The 24,948-nt window shown below is 42.8% G+C and overlaps 1 protein-coding gene across 1 annotated transcript in view; it reads right to left on the bottom strand.

Annotated features, from left to right (window-relative positions):
• Nucleotides 1–24,948, bottom strand: part of HSD17B4 (hydroxysteroid 17-beta dehydrogenase 4) — a 70,260-nt gene that overhangs the window by 35,944 nt on the left and 9,368 nt on the right. The window contains exons 3-12 of the mRNA XM_033163746.1: nt 20,674–20,781; nt 18,337–18,396; nt 16,813–16,834; nt 16,671–16,717; nt 15,809–15,893; nt 14,715–14,902; nt 10,294–10,385; nt 9,371–9,395; nt 8,515–8,643; nt 1,400–1,506 (exon numbers count right to left, since the gene is read on the bottom strand). Coding sequence (XP_033019637.1) covers nt 1,400–1,506; nt 8,515–8,643; nt 9,371–9,395; nt 10,294–10,385; nt 14,715–14,902; nt 15,809–15,893; nt 16,671–16,717; nt 16,813–16,834; nt 18,337–18,396; nt 20,674–20,781 — 863 coding nt within the window. The remainder of the gene's footprint in view (nt 1–1,399; nt 1,507–8,514; nt 8,644–9,370; nt 9,396–10,293; nt 10,386–14,714; nt 14,903–15,808; nt 15,894–16,670; nt 16,718–16,812; nt 16,835–18,336; nt 18,397–20,673; nt 20,782–24,948) is intronic.

The raw sequence follows: 24,948 nt of genomic DNA, 5'->3' as shown, positions 1-24,948 counted from the left end.
GTTCACATGTATGGCTGAAATATAAATAGGAAGAAAAAATTTTTACTCAATCCCATGCAGAGTGAAAATCTCATACAAACGTACTAAATTTGATTTCAACCATTAATAGGTCAGCCGAAAGAGGAAAGTCTTCACACCACTGACTGATATCAAAACTTGGGAAAAGGTAAAGGATGTGTGAGAAAATGTATCTATCTCCTCCTTTCTTTTATATATCATATAAGGACACATATCTCAACCTGAATACCAGTCGAGAACGCAGCAAATCATTCTTAGCTGACCTTCAAAATGGTGACGGGAAATTGAGAAGAGCTAATCCCTTCCGTGGGCCAGTTAAATATTTTGTACCGATTCTCTTTTAGGACAACTGTTGCACGTCTAAACTACTACTGCTCCAGGGTATCGCAAATCTAGGATATTTCAAAACTCGGTGCCACTCCACTTGCCTGAAACAGGGTCCTCCAACTCCATCCAAGTGAAGGAGAACATAGCTGTGGCTTGTCTTCATCACCCCACTACTTCGGGGTGGGTTTTTTTGGGGGGGGGGCATTGCCTTCACTACCCCACTTTTACTCCATTCAAGCCTTCCCTGAACTCAGAGAAGCTGCTCTCAAGCCAGTGGGCAGCCCGGAAATCCAAAACTCCACTCCCCGCCCCCCCCCATGGTCATATTTTGTAGAGAAAAAATGGAAGCTGCCTTATACCAATGCAGATCATTGCTCCTTCAAGCTTGCTACTGTCTACACTTTACTGTCGACAGCACTCCAAGGTTTCAGACAGAGGACATACATGGTCCTACCTGGAGATGCTGGGGATTACGGTAAACCTGAGATCTTCTGCATGTAAAGCAGATGCGCTGAGCTACAGCCTTCCCCTTTCCCCAGTGAGACAGCAGCCCATTAGGGACTAATAACCTTAAGGCAGCACATATCTTTGTCCACAAACTATGCCAAGCTTTTCAAAATGCATGTTTGCTGCACACATACACACACTTAAAGAGAAATGTGACGCTAGATTTTAGCAGCTGCGGTACAAAACAAAACAGAGGGACCATTTATTTTTAACTTTTTGAAAGAGATGTTACTTTGCCCTACAGACCAATGCCTAGAGAAATTACACCTGACTAGCAAACCTGCAGAACTAGAGTGTCTGGATTCTTCGGAGAAGAAGTAGCAAATTCTCTAGTCTAATCAGTTCTCATAAATGTTACTTTACACTATGGAATAGCATACAAGGGAACAGGGGGGGGGAGCAGTGCCTTCTCCAGCTCACATTTTAAAATTGACCTTTTGAGACAGTACACTGCATCTTCCGATTCATGTGTCACAGTAGTTTTTCCTGGCTCCAGGCAACGGAATATCTTCAAGCCAAGTACCTTGCAGAAGCATTTTTTACTTACAGGGTCAAAGTCTGTAGAGGATCTTGATGCACTGTAGCTTGTGGGATTGGGGGAGACATCTTGGGATTCTATTTGACTTAACACATCATTCAGCATGCTGACTGATTCTGGAAATACAGAGGGGAAATGGTTTTGAAACCACACACAAACAAAAATAAGTCCTTCCACAGCTTCGTTCCAAGCAAAAATACAACCGTCACAAAATGCTAACGTGGCACTTCAACCTCACTTTTGGCGAAGTCCCTTATTCTTGAAGTTAACACAGTGCCTCATAACCATTTGCATGCTTTACATTGCACTTGTTAATGCAAACCCTCACATAGTAATTATAGAGGTTCCCAATATGCTGCCTGTGGACTCCAGTGCCTGCCAGTACAGTCGTACCTTGGAAGTCGAACGGAATCCGTTCCAGAAGTCCATTCAACTTCCAAAACGTTCAGAAACCAAAGCACGGCTTCTGAATGGCTGTCGGAAGCTCCTGCAGTCAATCAGAAGCCGTGGAAGCCCTGTCGGATGTTTGGGTTCCAAAAAATGTTTGCAAACCGGAACACTCACTTCCGGGTTTGCGGTGTTTGGGAGCCAAAACGTTAGACTTGCAAGGCGTTCGGGATCCAAGGTACGACTGTACTTCCTACAGGGCCTGTGAAAGGTCTCAGTAAATATCCCTTCAAAAATCCACAATATGAGAGATACGATTTGCTCTTTCTGCTCAGTTCCTGTTTCCACTGGCTTGGCCTCTGCAACATAGATCAACCCATCTCCCCTTAAACATGCCGACTTTTTGCTGGGTTACACAATTGGACACCAACCCTTAGTTGTTTTGAACAGAGGAAAGATGTGAGGAGGAGGAGGAGGAGAAGAAGAAGAAGAAGAGGAGGAGGAGGAGGAGTTTGGATTTGATATCCCTCTTTATCACTACCTGAAGGAGTCTCAAAACAGCTAACATTCTCCTTTCCCTTCCTCCCCCACAACAAACACTCTGTGAGGTGAGTGGGGCTGAGAGACTTCAGAGAAGTGTGACTAGCACAAGGTCACCCAGCAGCTGCACGTGGAAGAGCGGAGACGCAAACCCGGTTCACCAGATTACGAGTCTACCACTCTCAACCACTATACCACACTGGCTCTCTTGTTTCTGTGAGCAAGAATGATGGTGGCTGGTGTGGATGCCTTTTCCCCCACTGATGGGGGGCGGGGCATGCCAGTGCGATTACGTGGTCCTATGATTCCCCACCCCCGTGCATGCTCTTTTAGATGTAGCAGCTATTTTGTGTTATGCAGCACATCCCACCACCTTCATTCGGAGTTGCGACACCTACCCCCCCCCCCCCCGGCAGCCATTTTAGGGCTGTCACCCACAGCACACCTCACCCCAAACACACACACCCTTTCCTCACAACCTGCTAACTGTTTAAAAGAGTGGACAGTTTGCAAAAAGAGCTCTCGAAATATGCCCCACTACCCTTTAAATATTGCTTAAATTAAAATCAGAAACAATCAGTGTTAACTTTGTAATCGAGACACAGGAGAAAGTGTACTTGAAATGGCAAATTAAAAATACTTCCAGGTGTCAGCTTAGCACCACAAAGTATTTGAACACCTCTTCCAAAGCTGGTATATTTTTAGTCTTCCAGTACTTACATCAAAGGTCTAAGGTTCCCCCCCCCCTGTGTTTAGCATCTCTATCAACTTCTATTCTTTCCCCCACATATAACTTCAGAACACAATAAGCTGCCTTGCATCTGTGCCAGACTACTGGCTCATCTAGTATTATCTCCATTAAATGGCAGGGAATCTCCAGGGGATCAGACAGGTGTCTCTCCCAACCCTACCTGCAGATGTCAATGACTGAACTTGCAGCCTTCTTGATGCCAAGTCTCTCAGTAAGCTATGACTCCTTCCAGTATTATTCAAAAGCACAACTTCAGGTGCAAATAGTTATCTGTCACCTATTCTATTTCAGTCTAGGCCTACCGATTGTCTGGTATGCAATTTCCTTCTCCGCTTCTTGCGAGCATCTTCTCCTATATATTAATTCTCACAGGGAACACAAACAAGAAGAAAGGGGGCGGCTGGGGGGGGGGTTGAACTGCAATAGCACAGAGCGCTGACCTTCTGCTGCCTGGCATAGGAAACTCCAGTCACAACCTCCAGCATTAGATTTGCAATGATATTTTAGCAGTTAGGCTGAGCAACTTGTGTTATGCAAGGTCACACTTCCAGTGTCTCCAACCAAGATGCTAAGGAAATTGGATTACATGAATTGCCTAAAACTTAAGTGCCCTGTGGGGGTTATCAAGCCTGGGCATTAACAGTCTGACAAGTAAAAAACATAGCAGTAACCAAACTCCATACACTATGTTAGAAGTGCTACTGGTGCATTAGGCAAAAGCCAGATATGAGCATTATTATGATGATTGTTAAAAGTATCTATTAAACCACCGTTCTTCCCAAAAGGAGCTATACAGCAGAACTAGCAATGCAGTATGATGGCTACAGCTATACCTTGGGAATAGCGGTTTGAATTTCACCTAGCATTTTCTCTTTCTTTCTTTCTCTCTACCTCCCTCATGGAGCGCTTATGAGGCTAAACTTAGCCCTTTGTAAGAAGGACAAGACGACAAAGGGGCAGGGAAACTGAGCATACCGCAGCCTTCCACGTTTGTCGTTCTGTTTCTCCACTTTCACATCTACATTTTGGGAAATTTCTGATTTGTTTCACAACTTTGAGAGCCTATGCCTATACTGTATAATGGACATTTCTCTAAGGGCAGTGGCTGTCAACGCACAACATCTTTTGCCGGCCTCCTCTTACTGGCAAATGATATATAATTAAATGAAAAGGATGTTTAAAATAACCTTTGTTTTTTTAAAAAACCAGAAGCTTTTCTTCGGGGAATTATAGGGACAGAACTACCTAAAACGTATAGAAATCCATTCATGTATGCTACTACAGCAGCAAGAATGTGACTTGCCCCAAAATGGAAAGAAGCAGAAGTCCCAGCAAAGGAAGAATGGATACAAGAACTTATGGAACATGCAGAAATGGCGAAACTTACCGGAAGAATAAAATAAAAAATCAAGATAACTATACATACATATATATATATATATATATATATATATATATATATATATATATATATATATATATATGTTTTCTTGAATATTTACATATAAATTGTAAACAGATAAAAATATTGGTAGGATCATTGTAATAACCTGCAGCTTCATAAGAGTATATATTTAAAGAAGATGAATAAATTAAGTTAATTTGGATATGCAGAAGATATTAAAAATTAATTTAAGGAACCGCAGAAAGAGGGGGAAGGAAGTCAAGTTTCGAAATGTCAAAATGACTGTAAAATTAGTGAATTGTATAAAATTAGTGAAATATATAAACTTGAAAAGTGTGTGTGTGTGTGTGTGTTTCTCTCTCTCGCCAGCCTCCTGAACTCTGAGCGTCTCTGCCAGTTCCAAAGAGGGAAAAGGGTGGGCAGTAGTGCCAGCACAGTAACAGTGCGAATCCAATAATCCTGCCCATTCCATGCCTCCCTCCCTGTACCTCATCCTTCTCCTAACCAACAGCAATGCTCAGTTTTTGGAAGGTAGGTGTACAATGCTTCCCTGTCGACCTCTACTTGTCAAGGGCCTGGTCCCTTCATGAGGAAACAAGACGGGCCATTAAACCGAGGACTAGAGCACTAGTGAAGCGTATGCAAGTCTTGTCCTCCATGTCCCCAAGCATGCCAGCTACACTTAGCCCCCCCCCCCACAATTAGCAGAAAGGTCTGAAAGGGGTGGGACTCGGGGGGTGTACCCCTATCCCTAGGGCTTGCTGATCAGAAGGTTGGTGGTTTGAATCCCCGCGACAGGATGAGCTCCCGTTGTTTGGTCCCAGCTCCTGCCAACCTAGCAGTTCAAAAGCATGTCAAAGTGCAAGTAGATAAATAGGTACCACTCTGGCGGGAAGGTAAACGGCGTTTCTGTGTGCTGCTCTGGTTTACCAGAAGCGGCTTAGAAATGCTGGCCACATGACCCGGAAAAACTGTCTGCGGACAAACGCCAGCTCCCTCGGCCAGTAAAGCGAGATGAGTGCCGCAACCCCAGAGTTGTCTGTGACTGGACTTAACTGTCAGGGGTCCTTTACCTTTACCTTTTACCCCTATCCCAGTTTAATGCTTCACATATTTAGGCAAATGCCTGAACAAGCATAGAGTGTCTTGCCAGAAGCTGCTATGTGAACATCAGAGCCTAGAAGTCTTTTAAAACGTCATTTGCCATGCACACACCAACATAGCATACTGCCGCCCAAACTTTTTGCCTCAATAAATTTGGAAGGTCATTAGAGGACCAGCTATCGAATCAGCTTCAATCTAAATGGGGGGGGGGGGGTCAACCATAAATTAATTTAGAATTCATTATTAGTTTCTTTAATAATGTTTGGAGGCAAATATGCTGTAACTCCAGCCAAAGATACACAAAAAAACCCTCTCGTTTTGCCCTTCCTCGACTAAGACCTAAGCCTAATTAGAGTAAGATCATTATAGAGGAAGAAATCACTTTTTGAAAATGATACAGCTCAAATTTCAGTGCTTTTTAATCTGGGGTAAATGAAAATCAGGCCTACACACTCAGCATCTAAATAGCCACACACCTCATTACAAGCCACATTTTGTGGTTCTAATTCTAGGCTATTCTCGCAAATGATAGGTAAATGATTACACTAATTGGCATTTTTTTGTATAATTATATATGATAGTTTAGTATATAATAGGTTTTCACAGCATCAAATTACTTACATTAATGCTGGTAATAGTTTTTAATGAAATCTCTGGGGACAGCTTGAACTTGCAGATATAAAGTAACACAGCTTTCATTTTTTTAAATGTGAATACTCTAATTAGTTTTCCTTACTTAACAGTTCGGTGCCTTGAGGCACTAAGGAAAGGGGCTTTCTTACCGAGGGAAATTTTCTAATGTCGTTCCACTGAAAAATTAAATGAATTAGGATGTCAGATATCAGCAGCATTTTACCAGCCTCTCTGCTAATTCTCACAGATGAGAGATTAATCAAAGGCACGTTCTCATCCAAACCACAGCCAAGAACATAACTGAATTCTTCACCCAGCAGAAAAATGTAACAGCACACTGGATCGAGCATGCTATATTCCCCTTGGAATGTTAACAACTAGTTTATCTTTCAGCAAGCAAAATAGAGTAGCTCCTGGGTGGAGTTTATTCCATCAGAATATTCAACGCATACTTATATTATTATTTCTATGAACAAGACATCAGCCGCTCAGCCCATATGGAAAATAGTAACGACATTATGGCCGATTCCCACCTCTAGGGACCAGCCTGGCTTCACAGGGATGGAAGAGAGAAGTCGGGGTGAGTTTGAGAAATGAGTGCTTGGCAAAAAAATAATCTGGTGCTGCACTAGGGGGATCGTATGGCTTAGAGTGTCTGCTGGGATGTGGGTTGCGCTGTGGTCAAAACCACTGAGCCTCTTGGGCTTAAAGATCAGAAGGTCAGTGGTTCGAATCCCTGCGACAGGGTGAGCTCCCATTGCTCTGTCCCAGCTCCTGCCAACCTAGCAGTTCAAAAGTCCGCCACCGCAAGTAGATAAATAGGTACCACTGCGGCGGGAAGGTAAATGGCATTTCCATGTGCTCTGGTTTCTGTCACGGTGTCCCATTGCGCCAGAAGCGGTTTAGTCATGCTGGCCACATGACCCGGAAAGCTGTCTGTGGACAAACACTGGCTCCCTTGGCCTGGAAGCAAGGTGAGCTCCACAACCCCATAGTCACCTTTGACTGGACTTAACTGAGGGATCAAGAGAGGAGAGCATCCTACTCTCCTTCTAAATCTACCCAACTGCTCTTCCCTTAGTCTTTAGTAGTTGGCATCCCTGTGTTAGCATCATCTGTTAAGGCTGTACCAGTAGCATGGGGCATATTAATAAGCTATTTTGAGAGAGGCTGGGATGTGTAGCTAGAACTCCACTTTTTATTTTTAGTTAGTAGCCATGAGCCTCCACACTATTAGAAGGTAAAACTTGGTTACAAACTTCAACACGGTCCACAACTGAGCCTATGATGATGCTGAAGGGTAAAAGCTAAAACCTGAACTTTCTAGGATCTGATCAACTAGACCACCACTCATAAATATATCATCAAAAATCATCTTCACTGGAATCAGATATGAACATTCCCTTGAAAAAGGGTAGCATTCCTGATTCTGACAAACTTAAAGGCCCATCAAGTCTCTTCCAAGTATGACTTAGCACTGTACAATTTGTATTTAAGAGTTTTTTTGGGGGGGAGGGATATCTTCTAAATGTTTCATTTGTCTGTTGCTGCTTTCAATTCCTAGAATCAAGAGTATATGCTCTGAAATGAAGAAGTCTACTTGCAATGTTAAAATGCCGAGTACCATATCTTCTGATTGCCATATCTAGACTATTTTAGCTCCACCAATTTGTTCATCACAGGTACAAGCTAGGGCTTTGCAATATCTGGTTTTCAACATCATGATATATCACTAGCTAAATATCTCAATATTCTGATATAGAACAATGTCTGAAATAAGGATGGAACTATGTAAAATTGGCTGGCTTCACGGTTTTTCTCACATTGTGATTTTTGCATAGCATACACACACACACACACACACACACACACACACACACACACACACACCTTATGATTCACGATATATTGCCAGGTCAAAAATTATGAAACCAATATCACAATATGGACTTCAAAGTGGTTTGGGACAATATATCAATACATTGTTCAGCCCTAGTGCAAACTGAGCTCCTAAGAGTCTCACTGCCAGACTACTCCAATCTATCAGAACCCAAGCACAAGTGTCAAATATCTAAGACTACTCTTCAAGAAAGCTAGGAAACTCCTGGGAAAGAAATAGAGTTTCATGTTTTCCCTTAATATGCATTATGATAAGACCTGACACTTCCAAAAGTGCAACATGAGTCATGTACCATGATGTCTAGCTGGGTGGTTTTTTTTTTTTAAAGAATAAAATTGGTTCTTCAATGAAAAGAAGACCACACCATTATTTGAGAAAGTATAGTGAATTTTAAGTGCCCTTACCCTGGATAGTTCGAGGTTTGTTGGCATTATTGAAGTCACAGATCTTCTCCCATTTATTCTGCACTTCCTCTGGTGTCATTGGCTGGTTCTTCTGTCTGACAATGGCTCCTAGCGATCGCTCCCAGCGTACTAAGCAAACAGTGATAGGAAGAGATAGCCATCAACTGTTGAAATTGCAGGACCACTGCTTCCTTGTAAAAGTAGTAGCCTTTCCCATCAAACCAAAAGTCTAGATTATCGCTCCCTGCCAAGAGCGGAACCTGATTTTTACATAATTCAGACCCCCACATTGAGCAGAAATTCTAGCTCAGACCTTTAAGTAAGAGAGCTTCGCTGAATATGGCTTTTTGCCATTTTGTTCATCTGCGTTCCTAGCTTGCATCATTTTGAAATCTTAAAGAGAACAGTAGTTGTAAGAATGATAAAAGCCCCTTATTCAATTTCAAATAAGACCTGATAAAAACACACCATCACTTGCCCTCAGTTACCAAAAACAGCAGGTGCCCATAAAACACCCATAAAGTGTTAAGAGAGATGGAGGTTTTGAGGAACTGTTTCATGAATGTACGGCAAACTGCCCCACTATATGCACTTTTAAAACATGTTGGAGGGGTTATTGGGTTGTTCTTAATAAATACTATATGCCTTTGTAGTATAAATGTGGGCTCAATCCACAGTTACTTACCAAAACGTGGTACTGCTAAAGTAGATTAAAAATGGCTAAAAATACCCCTAGGCTTAATAGGCAACAAATTAAAGTTTCCATATCCTATTTTATGACAACATAAAGATTTCATTTCGTATTAAATTCAGATTCTTTTGCAAGTACTAGACCAGATTGTACAAGACCACTTACGTTTTCCAATCCATCCAGCTCCGACCTGCAATATAAAAATTTAAAAGTTAATATAACCTCAAAAAGCAAGCAGTGACAGAACTGTACTTCTAGCCATACTGGAGAGAGCAGTATGTTTCATTTCAATAGGGATGACAACAATAGCCCAATTCAGATGATCATATCTTGGTTCAATAAGGAGATTATATGAATAGAACTTTTGCCCACCCACTCAATTTCTTCAGTCCTCCTTTTCCAGCTAATCTAATCAAGAAGCCTCTAATTAACTATCATCACCTGCTTTGTCTGAAATGGGAAATTATGGTTACCACTTTGTAACAAGTCATAATATTAAACCAGCTTCAAACCTTGGTTGAACATCCTAGTCTGTTCCAAAGCAGCTAATCATAGTTTCCTGGTTTTGATGGAACAAGAAACAATGGTTAATATGAGGCTTCTTGGTTTGATTGTTGTGAAGGCAAGAACTGGGGAGCTGAACCGGCAAGCAAAAGATTTATTCATTATCTATGTATTAAGCTGAGATATAATCAGAACGTAGCCAATATGTCAAACAGCTACAGTATACAGTATACTCTTTGTGTGGTATTCAATTAATTAACATGGCTAAGTGAGGTTCGTTAATATCAACAGGTCTACGCTGAGTACAACTTGGTTGAACATTGCCCTTAATTTTTTGCATTTTGTTTCTTTCACATGTATCTTTAATCCTAACATATTATTTTCCTAGCTTCAAGAGAGCTGTTAAGTGGGTAGGCAAACCCAATATTGGGAATGTAAATTCAGGTATCACTCCCCACTGATTAGCTTATTCACCCTAATTCACACACACACATGTACCTCACTTTAACTCTCGCTTCTCAAAGATTCACAGCTGACCATGTGAACAATTTGTGGCTGGGAAAGGATAATACAGGGATATTTACCTCAAACAGTCCACTATTCTCCTGACAACTTTCATGGCAAAGCCAAAGAACCAGAGGAGCCACATATTCTGGCTTGAAAGCATCCAGCATATCTAGGTTAGATGGAGTTTAAAATAACGTAAGTTTACAAAAATAAATAAATAAATGCTATACACTCTAGAACAGACATTGCACACTAGGAATGGAAAAACTGCTGTCCTCGGGGTGCTGATGGACTACAACTCCCATAATCCACAACTGGCTAGGGCAGACAAGAGTTGGAGTCCTACCACATCTAGAGGGCCAAGTTTCCCCATCCTGGTTGCATACAAAGAGATAAAATACCAGGATTAACTGATACTTGTAAGTGCATGCTCACATCCATCCTTTGTTATCCTTGTTTCTCTTCCTCACTTCCCCATAATTTTAGACTGTAACCTCCTTGGGCAGGGCATTAATAATAATAATAATAATATCCCACCCATCTGGCTGTGTTTCCTCAGCCTCTCTGGGTGGCTCCCAACAGATAATAAAAACATGATAAACATCAAACATTAAAAACTTCCCTAAACAGGGCTGCCTTCAGAAGTCTTCTAAAGGTCAGATAGTTGTTTATTTCCTTGGCATCTGGAGGGAGGGCATTCCACAAGGCAGGTACCACTACCAAGAAGGCCCTCTGCCTGCTTCCCTGTAACCTTGGCAGGGAGGGAACCGCCAGAAGGCCCTCGGAGCTGGACCTCAGTGTCTGGGCTGAACGATGGAGGTGCAGACGCTCCTTCAGGTATACTGGGCCGAGGCCGTTTAAGGCTTTACAGGTCAGCACCAACACTTTGAATTGTGCTCGAAAACATACTGCCTCTCTTCCTGCCTTCAGAATTTAAGAGCGTTATGTGGTGTACAAAATAAAACATTGCAAGTGATAACTTGCTGTCCAAAGACACCCAGCATGGAGTTTTCATCCAGGCATCATGGCACAGAGATAGAAGTTGGGACACATTTCAATGTATCATCCCACCTTTCCTCCGAAGAGCTATACCTGGCTCTCCCCATCCCCTTATCTTCAGAACAACTCTGTGAGGTAGGTAAGGCTGAGAGTCCGTGACTGGTCCTAGGCCACCCGGTGAGCTTCATGGCTGAGTGGCGATTTGAGTCCCACCTTCCCAGGTCCTAGTATGACACCCTAACTATTACATATACCGCATGGATTTTACAAAGATCCATGGGAAGAACAGATATGCCATAAAGAGGCAAGAAATGGTGAGGCAAGCCTATAGAAGTCAAGAAATATGGTTGCTGCAGGAGCAAGTAGCTTATGAAGTATATTGACAAATTCAATAAATGTTGCTGCACGTGCACCAAGAGGGAAAAAAAACCCTTCCAAATTAGCTTTGCCTGTATCAATGTTAGTCTGGCATGCAATCTCCTCTTGCTGTTCCTGTTGCAATGCGATGCGATGCAACATCATCACTCTCGGCAAATACATCTAACATGTTTAACATACATACTTTCAGTGGCGGAATTTGGTACTGTGGCACCCTAAGCTAGGTCAAAATTTGGCACCCTCCCCAGCAGCCATCTTTGTCAGTTTGCATTTCTTAGAACAGAAAGTATTGATCTGATGCACATAGATCTTTCCTATTCTGGTTAATTCAGGAGTGTTCTGGAAAGTTTCTTTCTGTGTGAGAGAATCTTGCAGAAGGTTCTTGTTTGGGTTATTTCTTCTGGGAAGCTGAGTACAGCTGGTTTAAATTGGTTCTGTTATCTTTCTGTCAAGGTCATGCTGACTATAATAAGCCAGAAGGAGCCTGGGCTTCACTTTACTTTCTCTTTTCCGTCTCTTTGTTCTGGTGTTCTGTACTGTGTGCTACAGCATTAAGGTTTAGTCTTATTATAAGTAATGTAAGTTTTATTGTAAGTGTTGCAACTGGATTTTTATGGACTCTGCCAGTCCTGAATGTACTGGATTTGTGACCATTATGCTCATTTGCCTTCAGTAGCAGTAAAGCTCTGCTGGATGAAGTACTATTGCCTTTGAACGTTTTTCTTGGAAACTCTGCAACGTGTTTAAGTTTTTCCTCCTCCGGAGACGGCGAGGCACTTCTGCCATGCCAGGCTTTGGGAAGGAGGCATGAAGGCTCCAGCAGGGTTCAAAGCCCATCTACCTCCTTCCCAAAGCTGGGTAAGAACTAACTAGGCTTTGGGAAGAAGGTGGAAGGGCTCTAGGACCCTGTCAGAGCCTTTACAGCTCTTTCCTGTAGCCGGGCAAGTGTTTATGGGATGCCCTCCTCTCAGCACCCAGTGCAAGGGAACCAGCTGCAGTGCCCTAAAACCTCCACTGTCACTTTGGAAGAACGCATGCTGAAAACTGAAATTTCAGTTTAAAAGCTCAGTAACATAGTGCTCACATAAAATATACTGGCCCTTACAGGTTCACATTAGAAGTCACCCATGTGGCATTAAGTGAAGTGATGAACAAAATTTTTGGCATCTACTTTTTTATATATAAAACATGCACAGTTTTTTTTCTGAGCACTTAAGAGTTTGATGTTTATGCCTGGTACACTCAAGTAAATGTCAACTTTAACCTTAATCAGAAATGAAATGGGAGTCTGTGCAAGACACTAAAAGAATATCTGTGGGGAAAGATGACAAAGTAACACTTCAAGATTAATATATTTAGGACTGGGGGAAGAAAGGGAATTGGGACTTCACAAATGCCGTTGTATCTCATATTGCTTCCTAGCTTTAGAACAAAGGCCATAAACAGGCAGAAAGTCATATCCAGTTAAAGATGATACAACCGTAGCTTGCTACAATTCAGGAGGGTGAATCTCGCACACTCTGTCCTGAACAGTCTTTTCTCCCCATTTATGAGCGGATAACCTTGCTTGCATCAGATGCAGAGCTTTTAACTGTTTTCTCCTAATGGATCGTGCAACTATTAAATTGGTTCATAAGAAGCACTGTATGCTGTATTTGTGGATGTGCTTGAAACAATACTGCTAAAAGTGGTGAAATACACACACGTCCAAAGGGTAAATAAATTAAACTCTTTTTTTTTTTTAAATAGGGAGATATTGGAAGGTTTGCAGCAGCCACTGGGCTGAATCGCTCATTTAAGAACTGGGCTCTGAATTATTAATACAAGATATGAAAGAAATATATTTCCAAAATGCATCAATGCAGAATGTTGCGCTTAATGCATAAGTTCAAGTGACAGCACGTCAAAGACCAAAAGCTTGATTCCGAGTCTTAGCGGTCTGCGTGTGTCTTTGGAAGACAAGAGGAACGATATGAAGATACGGGATTAAAATGAGCTTCACACACAAGCACATCTATTCCAGCATCGCAAGCATCGTGCAATGAAGCAAACGGAAGGCGCTTTGAAAACCCCACAATCAGCAGCACTGGTGGTCTCATACAGAAGCAGTCAAATCCATCACTGCCAGGCAAGAGGTGGTCAAAAGGGGTGTGTCCCCAAATAGGGGGCGGGAAATTTTCTCAGGCCTCGCCTCACTTTCACTGAGCCTAGGCCTATTTAATTCCCAGTATGCTTTGTGAGAATATGTTTTGAGTCATTCCTCAGTTGCTGTTTGGAAAAAATAAAATCATGTGCTTCTCTAAAATTCTTATGCAGCACTTGTGGTGAGTGGGCTGCATAAATTTGTTCCCTTTGAAATCTAGGGAAACCGGAATCAGCTCATCTCTATGTTCCTTGAAGGACTAGACCAAAAGTTTAATCTAGTTTACAGTTCCATTTAATCCCAGACACTGTGTTGCCATCAACAGCTTGTCCAGTGATCCAGGAAAAGGTATCATTACTGCAAAAGAGAAACAGGCATGCTGCTAGTGCAAAATTTCTTGTCACCCAAAGTTAAACGACCAGGTCCAGAATTTTGATTTTAAATATTATGACAAAGAGCCAATGGTAGATCTATTCTCTGTTACATTTTCCCCCCGTTCTTTTTCTCTCTCCTTCTTTTCAAAAAAATCTGCACTTGCTGGGGACCAGTCAAAACAAATAACATTTTAAGTTCTAGTCTGTTCTTGATTCAGGGTAGTTAGGGACACACCAGAAGCATGGAACAGTAGTTAGTGTTCTCAGTTCAAATTCCCACTCAGCCATGAGGTCACTTTGGGCCGGTCAACAACTCACATTCTAACCTACCACACAAGGTTGTGGTGAGGATAACATGGGGAGAATTATGTACACCTCTTTGAGCTCCTTAGAGGAGAAGTGGAATATTACTAACATAACAAATAAAGAAAAGGAAAAGGAAAAACATTTGACTCTGTGATCCTATGTAATTTTGTCAGCTTTTCAGTGATTTAACGACACATCCAAAGCTCACCTGAAATGGAAGAAATGTCAGGAACAGAAAAGTAGCTGAGCAGTTCTGAGATATTAAATCGGCCACTTTGCTAACATTTAAATTGCTTACCCTGAGGCATGACAGTCTGTGTCAGCCGAGATCCTGCAGTGGGAGCAATGGTGTTGCAATGGATGTTGTACTTTCTGCCTTCGACTGCAAGTGTGTTCGCAAGACCCAAAAGACCAAGTTTGGCAGCGCTGTAGTTTGCCTGGCCAAAGTTGCCATATATCCCAGCAGCAGAGGAAGTCATAATTATTCTTGAAAACAAAAAGCAGTGAATTCCTGCATCAATATGTCGTGGAAGAAAACACTTTGAAAGGGGACAAGGGGACTAGGCCAGTAAAAGCAAGGGAAATGAATGCTGTGATGCGAAGGGGCAAGTCAGCAAACAGCACCGGGCTTTTCACATAGCGGCAAAATGATTTCTCCTCTTATCAAGTAAGAGAACAGCCAAGTCATTTACTGTAGCGAGGTTTTGGAAGTGCAAGTTAGTGACTAGCAGATAGGAGGTATTCTGCTATCTCAGGGTAGTGTCCCACAAACTACTGAAATGGCAACGATTAAGAGAGACACTTGGGTATGTTACCATGACTGCTCATAGCAAATTTATTCTCACTCAGCCCCACGCCCCTCCCTGGCCATTTGGGGCAATAATATTGGCTAACCTTAGTACAGCGGTTGCCAAGAAGGTGCCCTCCAGATGTTGCCGACTTTCATCATTCCTACACCACTATGTCCGATGGGCAGGGATGAGAATTGTAGTCCAATAACATCTGGAAGGGACTATGTTGGTTATCCCTTAGGGGGCTGTTGTATGGAGGGCAACAAGATAATACCAGTATTCAAGGTTCCTCGCATGCAAGTGCTCTACGGCTATTAAGCATTATTGTTAGTATTATTGAACAACAACAACTATTACTGCTGATATTTAATGACCATTACATCATGGTTTTGATGGTTGTCAACCACCTTAGGGTTCTTTTTCCTTTTTAAAAAGAAAGGTGAAATCTCTCTCTCTCTCTCTCTTTTTTAAGATTAAAGTATCATGGATTTTACAGAGAAACAGGTGGTAACATAACCACAGAGTACTTCAACTCTTATTAATTCAACAGAGTCTTGGATCCCTCCGGCAGTATGTTCAATGACCAATCCAATCTACTCACCTGCCGAAGTTCTGGTTTTTCATATGGTTCCATGCAGCTCGGGTTACCAGGAAAGACCCCCTCAGGTGAACTTTGTGAATTATATCTAGAAGGAATTCAAGCAGTTTAATGCATGTGTTTCCTGAATGAGTAAAGGCAGTTAATTCTAAAGCGCAATATGGATGCTTTTCTTTGGAACAATGGCCTGGAGTCTGACTAGCCCTCTGTGCCCCCTCTTGTGCAGCTACGGTAGGTCCCCCAACACTTCAGAACAGATTTTCAAAGGGTCTGCAGAGGAAAGGTAAGATCTGCAAAAACTACCATAATAGCTTCTGTTGGAAGAAGGATCCTATTAGTGGAACTCTGGTCTGCTCTGCTCCATCAATGGAACCTCAGTTTGGATCTAAGCCAACAGGATGAACCTTCAGTCTGTGATTTTAATTAGGCCCACCAAAGCGTCCCATTTGGCCTGCTACGTCTTTTCAGCCAAACCCAACACCATATACGACATCAGGTGTGCGGCAGGTAAATACATGGCTCAGCCCAAAGAGATTTACAGGTGCTGATGATCAGCAACACCTGGAAAGTTCTGTGCTAAACACTAGAAAGTTATCAGGTCTTATGAAGAGCCCAATGATCAGCTGACCTATGGCACTTTGCAGGCTGTGCCTTCAGCCTCACTCTTTCATTTCAAAGTATGTAGGCAAAAATGGGTCACCTGATATCACTGTTGCATCGGGTGATTGACAGGTGGCTGGTCCACCCACCTGTCAAACATGGTGGTGGTGGGAGGATGTTGGGAGATAACTATATGCCCCACCGACCAGATTCTGTTCCCCACCACAGATCCACGTCATTGAGCTTCGCTACTTAGTCAACTCACCCCAGTCTTCATCGCTAATTCTAGCGAATGAACGGTCCCTCAGTATCCTAAATAGAAGAAAAGGAAGCAAAATCATCACAGCAGTCACAACGTAATGAATCTGTGGCAGAAGAAAGGGTTTTTGTCATTCAGATCTACTTACCCAGCATTGTTGATAAGTATGTCTGCAAAATAAATGCACACAAAATGTTATATAGATATATACACTCTATACATAGTTTTGATATGCATGCTAAAATCTTTACTACTACTTGAGTTGCATTTAATTTTGCCTTTAGCAAATCTGGCCAGTCCTGAGACATAGAGAGAGAGTACATTTCAGAAATGCAAAATGCTTGCACTTGTTAAAGGCTGGAAGTGACTCCGGTCTCTGGCTGCAGCACATTAGACTGGTATAACAACAACAACAAAATTATTATTTGTATCCTCCCCATCTGATTGGGTTGCCCCAGCCACTTGTAACAGACTGGCAAGAGAGAAAAGAGCGCCCCACATTTTTGTTTCGAATGAATGAACACTTACTAAAATTTGGGCAAACACAGCGCTTCTTGGAACGTAACTGACCTAGCAGCCTCATTCAAATTCAGGGCCACTTGCATATCTAAATGAAGCAATGCCTCTCAGACAAAGGACAAGGACTTGCTGATGCATGCTTTCCTAAGCATTTGCTAGAACAGAAAGTCCAAGGTTCAGGCCACCAGACAACTTAGCATGAATATATAACGCTGCTGCAACGTGAAAAAGAGAGTTAATTCAAATTCAATACTCCTTGCGTATTTTGAAGTGGCCCCATAAACTTTGCCTTGCCGTTTCACGCACCTGTGTAGTGACATTCAAAAATGTACATGGCTGGCCCCTAATGAGTAAGAGATTAAGAGTCCGGCCCTAATCCCAGTAGCTTTAGGACAGGACTCCTCAAATGCCCTGATGCCCGCATGGTGCTCCCAGGGGAGCCGGAATCCTCCCTCTTCTCATCAATACCATGGGTGGTTCTTGATGACAAAAGGTTGCCTTCATGCAGCTGTCCGCCACTCAAGTGGATACAGAAACCTTTTCATGAGCTGCATCCGACAAATCAGGGCAGCTAGAAATCCTGGATAAGACATTGTTTGTGCCCAGGCTGCTGTCATAGAGGGCTGTGAGAGGCCAGTGGAGCCAGGACAATTGGCACCCTGCCCCCTCGACATCTTGAGGCTGACACATCTCAATACTTCCCTTGTAAGAAGCTTCAGCAAACTGGGTGTGAGGTGTCCACGAAAGACTGATGTTGTAAGTGGATTTTACTGTAGTGGAGAGGAAAACTTCACTATTAGTATCCATCCAAGGAGCTTTCACCCGCGGTGCCATCTTCTGGTGGTCTTAAATATCTTATTTGTGTGTTAAGTGTTATGTTATTTTAATAATCGTATAATCCCTGGCCTGAGGAAAGTATGGGTCAGAACAAACGCTTGAGAGACTCTGACGAGCCCCTATCATCCCCTAAATCAAAACTATCAAGGTTGGAGCCATACCGGAACAGAGGGAGTGACCATGCTGAGCAGTGCTTTGAGGTGGAAACCCAAAATCACTTCCTACCTCTAATTGAATTAGAATCCCCTAAATTTGTCCTGAACCTCCATTTAGGACAGAAGTGCTCTGTTGCCTTTTTTTAAAAAAATAACCATACCTATCCTCCCAAAAGCATCCAGTGCAGTTTGCACAAGCTTCTCGCCGGCTTCCACCGAATCTGCAGGAATAAGTTATAGAAAAAGAACTTAAACCTCAATCAGCAATGATAACATTCTAGTTAAATACGAATACACCCATGCTGGTGGAAAGCAGGACACTAGAAAACCTGAATGTGATCCCTAGAGGCCCTTACACATCAAATTTTGCTCACGCACAAACTATCTGGGCTATGCATTTGCATAAACAAGTTGATTACCACAGACAGCAGTAACTCCTGCGACTGCAGCTACTGCAATTTCTTCCTGCTGCATTCATGATTACCAGAGACATTACGCGCACAAATAGATACCTGTGGATAGACAGAATAGCCGAAATGGGGAAGAAAACACTGGCTTGGATCCTACGTGCTCTTTGGGTGAGTGGAAGCCACTTCTGCATGTTCATAGCAGGGAGTGCCAATACCCATCCCAGCTGCAGCCCCTCCGGCACATGCCATTCCAGAGGGGTCTCCTGGCTCTCAGAAGTAAATTTGCAGAGAGGCACTAGGGGGTATGGAGCAGAAAAAAAACCCTGCTTTGCATATGGCACAATGTGCACTGCTGTTGTCTGGATCCAAGCCACTGTATGTGCACATGTCCTTGGAAGGTAACACATATTTAAGACCCTGAACCAAAAAAGAAGAGAAAAGGCTTAAGTGTGGGAACAAGCAGCATTTTGAGTGGTTTTTAACGCATCAAATATCTTCCAATGCCTGGGCTTCAGACATCACAATCTAAAGCAGGCTTCCTCAACCTCGGCCCTTCAGATGTTTTTGGCCTACAACTCCCATGATCCCTAGCTAGCAGGACCAGTGGTCAGGGATTATGGGAATTGTAGTCTCAAAACATCTGGAGGGCTGAGGTTGAGGAAGCCTGATCTAAAGTCAAGTAAGCAACAAATTGCTTTAGTATCTAAGGATAACTGCATGTGTCAGATGGACAAAACACTAAGCTCATTTAAAGCACCAGACCGTGATCTTCAGTTTCCTGGCTGTGCCTTGAAGCTAGAAGGACATCGATCAATAAATTTCACGACACGTTGCAGGTTATTTTCTGACACAAGGGTCATCATACATCACACAGTTGCACATGCATTTCACAGCGCTTGCCATAGTCTGTGCAAGTTGATGGGAGCTGCGGGTAAATACATGCATGCCTTGTGCCAGCTACATTTGTGTGTGGACTTAAGCTTTTATAAAATTCAAGACTGGAAACCACTTTCAAAAGGCAGCGGTGTGCGCTGCGAATAGAGAACAGTACGCTCAGCCCTGGCCACTAAGAAATTACCAGATAGATCACAATGAAGCAGCACCCAGGTGCTAAAAGAATAAAGAAAGGGAGCTACCATTTAAGGACTCAGCATAAATATTAGCCTTCATGATCCGCACCAGGTAAGCTAAAAGTGTACGTCTTCATTTAATGCAACAGCGTACAGCATGCTTCTGAACAGCACTGGCTGCAAAAACGACAATCGCCGGAAAGTGAATCACACTTACAAAGCCGCAATGAATCGCATAACTTTAAATCTTTCCAAAATGCGTGGGCTTATGGTTCATGGCTCCACATTCTGACCACCTAGTCACAGGTGGTACAACAGACCCAATAATATTGTGTACTCTCAACCTTAATGCGGGTGGCGCAGTGGACGCGGGTGGCGCTGTGGGTTAAACCACAGAGCCTAGGGCTTGCCGATCAGAAGGTCAGTGGTTCGAATCCCCGCGACGGGGTGAGCTCCCGTTGCTCGGTCCCAGCTCCTGCCAACCTAGCAGTTCGAAAGCACGTCAAAGTGCAAGTAGATAAATAGGTACCACTCAGGCGGGAAGGTAAATGGTGTTTCCATGCGCTGTTCTGGTTTGCCAGAAGCGGGTTAGTCATGCTGGCCACATGACCCAGAAGCTGTACGTCGGCTCTCTTGGCCAGTAAAGCGAGCTGAGCGCCGCAACCCCAGAGTTGTCCGCAACTGGACCTAATGGTCAGGGGTCCCTTTACCTTACTCTTAACTTTTCAGCTGGGTGGCAATAATTCCCAAACTTTTTTAAACTTTTTTTTTCGAGTTCTGAGATTAGGAAAAAATTGTCAAGCAAAATTCTAGGTAACCACTAGAATGGTCAATAGAATGGTGCAATAGTCATTTAAAATTTCATTTATGATTTTATATAATTTTGCCAAAATGTCAGACCCTTCTAAGAACCTCACCTGGATTTACATATTTCAAAAGTTAGAAATAGTAGCTTTGTCAGCATATGTTTTCTTGGTGGGGGGGAAGGGAGGATAGAGATGAGAGGGGAGAAACATACCATAGTTGGCCACTGCTTTTCCACCTTTGGCTCTTATTTCTTCAACAACATTGTCAGCAGCTGACGAGCTCTTTCCATGTCCCTTGAAGTCACCTCCGAGATCATTCACTGGGTAAAAAACAGAGAAGATTGTATTGAGAGTTAGGACCAGCTGTTGGCTCCTACAGTATGTTAACCATGACTCTGGGTTCAGATGACACGCATAGCTAAACCTTGGCATAGTTGGCATTCTGCGCCAAGCTAAAAAGCTCAGGGGTCGGAGCAAAGCAAGAGTGAACTCCCCAATGGGAACTGTGACTGTGCAAACATGCCAGAAAGTCATACTTATCAAGATGTGTGAGCCATACCTAACGTACATACATACCTACCAACATACCTTGGTTCCCGAATGGCTTAGTTGTCAAACAAATTGGCGCCCGAAAGCTGCAAACCCAGAAGCTCCTGCAGCCAATCGGAAACTGTGCCTTGGTTTTTGAACCGTTTCAGGAATCGAACGGACTCCTGGAATGGACTAAGTTCAAGAACCAAGGTACCATTGTATATGGGTCAGAATAAGTACGCATTTAGTCTGCCAATGTTAAGTTTTAATCTGGGATAGGGAACTTGCGGTCCTCCAGATGTTATTGGACTGGAGTCTAACAACATCAGGAGGGTCACAGGTTCCATGTCCTTTATTTAAACTAACACTTCCTAGACTGAAAAATCATGAGCAGATGCCTCTGGGACATTTAAAGTAATATTTCTGGCACAGCGAGCATTTCTGTAATCAGATACCTTAGGGAAGGCTAAGACTACATATAAACTTACGAGCTGAAATTGTCAGAAACCCAACAAGAGCTTACAGGGTGAGAGAAAGTATTTCAGGACCATATGAAGGCAATCTATTGGCAGTCTCTGTTTAAAAAGCACACTCAGTACTTAAAACAAGAGCCCCCAATATCATGGATGTATGCAGTTATTCTGAAAAATCTTTTTTTTTTTTTTTACCCTTCCCCTGCAGTGCATTAATTAGACTTCATAGACAGGCTGAGACAGTTTTATTTTCATCATTGCAATTCAGTGCTTTTGAACTGTAGGAAACATGCATGGATTATTTGCATATTTTCAGACAGAAAACAAGAGCATGCAGAAAATCCAGGTTACGTAATAATAATTCAAAGCAGCTCATCTTGGAGGAGAGCTCAAAAAGGAAAGCAAATTGTGCTTGCGGATATGTATATATATCATATTTATGAAGCAGCATTACCCCCATGTGGTCAAACTAAATAATGCAATTTAGAAATTTGCCTCTGCGTTCAATAATTCTTCAGGGTTAATGAAGTACATTAAAAAGGTGTCCATAAAAAAATTTGTTCTGAAAAATACACAGAATCAGGGGATAGCATAAAATTAATATCCTTATGCAGACACCTCATGGTCTGTTTGAAATCATTTTACTAGTCTAAGTGTTGGCTAAGGCTGCATCCCAACCCTACTTTACCTGAGAGTAACCTCCACTAAGGGACGCGGGTGGCGCTGTGGTCTAAACCACAGAGCCCAGGGCTTGCCGATCAGAAGGTCGGCGGTTCGAATCCGCGTGACGGGGGGAGCTCCCGTTGCTCGGTCCCTGCTCCTGCCCACCTAGCAGTTCGAAAGCACGTCAAAGTGCAGGTAGATAAATAGGTACCATTCCAGTGGGAAGCTAAACAGCGTTTCCATGCGCTGCTCTGGTTTGCCAGTAGCAGCTTAGTCATGCTGGCCACATGACTCGGAAGCTGTCTGCGGACAGACGATGGCTCCCTCAGTCTATAGAGCGAGATGAGCGCGCAACCCCAGAGTCGTCCACAACTGGACCTAATGGTCAAGGGTACCTTTACCTTTACCTTAAAGCTCCACTAAATTCAATAGGACTTACTTCCAAGTAGACGATGTTAGAAACCAATAAAGAATATAGCTCATCAATGAGAAGTGGAGCACAGTAGCACAATTTTAAGCCAGGCGTTCACAAACAAGTTTACTGAAGGGAGAGTAATCTTTGATCCAACAGTAGACGGAATCACATGCATGTTACAAGTTACACAGATTGAGATCTCTAGTGAGGTGCGTGAGTTGCAGATTTCCACAGACAGCAGCAGCTAGAATTGCATAAAACAAAAGGGAAACCTATAGAATGTTACAGTAAGCTAAAGTTCCGGTTGTATCGTTCACTCTTTTCACTTGTGATAGAAGGAGAGGAGAGAGGGGTAGAGTGAAGAAAAAAGTCTGTATCTCAAATTTAATTACAGCGCAATCCTATATATGTCTACTCGGGTGCAAGTCTCATTGACTTCAGTGGGTAAGAGGGTATAGGATTGCATTCTGGTATTCAGAATCATACTGCCTTGGGTAAAAGCACAGATATCTAAGGAGAAGGGAAGAGTCTTCATGACTACCAATTCTAATGCGATGACAAAAAAAAAAAAATCAAAGCAGTTTCCAGAGACTGAGAAGATTTAATGTCCTCTGTAACAGAGCTTGGAAGAGGGAGCCTTGCCAATTTTAATTCTTGATTTCACACCCTATTTTTTCCCCCACAGCAAAATTCATTCTGCAGTAGCCTTGAAGTTGAAATAAGGAAAGTCATGTCAGAGGAAGCTCCAATACATGTTCAGATCGCAAAAGCTAAAAAAAGGAGACTTCACAGGAGACATCGAACAGACCTCTAGTCAAACTCATTTAAGGGCCCTTCCCTAACAGCAGAAAGATACCAATTACAAGTGGGTACCGTTATTATTTTTTAATGAATAGATTTTCTGAATGTTCCTATTTTTACAAATACTTCTAACATCAAAAACTGGGGGTGAAGGGGTGGGTGGTTATTTGCTTGTACAAGGCTTAAACATGCATATCTGTATTAGCATTACAAATGTCAAAATGGGTATTGATTAATAGTCAGGGAGGACAGTAAGCTCTGTAGCTGACAGACAGATGGACTGACAGGCAAGGATTATATTTCTGTTTCGTGCCAGTTTCAAGTAGCCATCTTAATAATAATAATAATAATTTTATTATTTGTACCCTACCCATCTGACTGGGTTGCCTCAGCCACTCTGGACGGCTTACAACATATACAAAAATCTAAAGATAAAGGGACCCCTGACCATTAGGTCCAGTTGCAGACGACTCTGGGGTTGTGCATTCATCTTGCCTTATTGGCCAAGGGAGCCGGTGTACAGCTTCCGGGACATGTGGCCAGCATGACTAAGCCGCTTCTGGCAAACCAGAGCAGCTTACCTTCCCACTGGAGCAGTACCTATTTATCTACTTGCACTTTGACGTGCTTTCGAACTGCTAGGTTGGCAGGAGCAGGGACCAAGCAACGGGAGCTCACCCCATCGTGGGGATTCGAACTGCTGACCTTCTGATCGACAAGCTCTAGGCTCTGTGGTTTAACCCACAGCGCCACCCACGTCCTTTATACAAAAACCTAGCAAAACATTAAACATTAAAAAACTTCCCTATACAGGGCTGCCTTCAGATGTGTTCTATCGGTTGTATAGTTACTTATCTCCTTGACATCTGATGGAAGGGCATTCCACCTGGAGGGTGCCACTACCAAGAAGGCCTTCTGCCTGGTTTCCTGTAATATCACAGTGAGGGAACCGCCAGAAGGCCCTCGGAGCTGGACCTCAGTGTCTGAGCTGAACCACGGAGGTGGAGACGCTCCTTCATGTATACAGGGCCTGTATACTTGGCATCTCTGGAAAGCCACATTGAAAGACTATTTTTATTTATTTCATTTTTATGTTTATGGTGCCACCTGCCTTCCATCACTGACCCCAAGGCTGTATACATGGGATTCCCAGCTGTTACCCAACCAGGCACTAGCCAGTCCTAAACTTCCTTAAGTGTTGCAAGGCCTCACGTGCCTTCAGACCGAGACTTGCACAACTCACAGATGAACTATGCATATATAGAAACTATGCGCTGAATATATTTGTAGTATTCTGGTCTTCCACTTATAAAACATTGGCAGTTATGCAGAAAACATATGGCATTAAAGGCAGGACCTGAGGTAATAACAATAGATCTCCAAGTCGTCTCTGCTGCAAATGTCTAGGATTATTTCCCCAAGGCTAACAATTGTTTGAAAGTGTATCATGTTAAACTAGACTGAAGTGGCTGGAAACCTTGTACTGAAAGACTTGAGAATCACAAGGACAAAAGAAGTTGGAATACGATGCCAACTTAAGAAGGGTCTGGTTCACTAGGCTTCTGTTCTAACTGCTGCAAAGCCTCTGTTTTTGAGTATGTTTT

This window comes from Lacerta agilis, chromosome 11 (assembly GCF_009819535.1).
Source record: "Lacerta agilis isolate rLacAgi1 chromosome 11, rLacAgi1.pri, whole genome shotgun sequence".
In the NCBI taxonomy this organism is placed as follows: Eukaryota; Metazoa; Chordata; class Lepidosauria; order Squamata; family Lacertidae; genus Lacerta; species Lacerta agilis.
The sequence above is the reverse complement of the archived record's forward strand: the minus strand, read 5'-3'. Positions and strand labels throughout refer to the sequence as shown.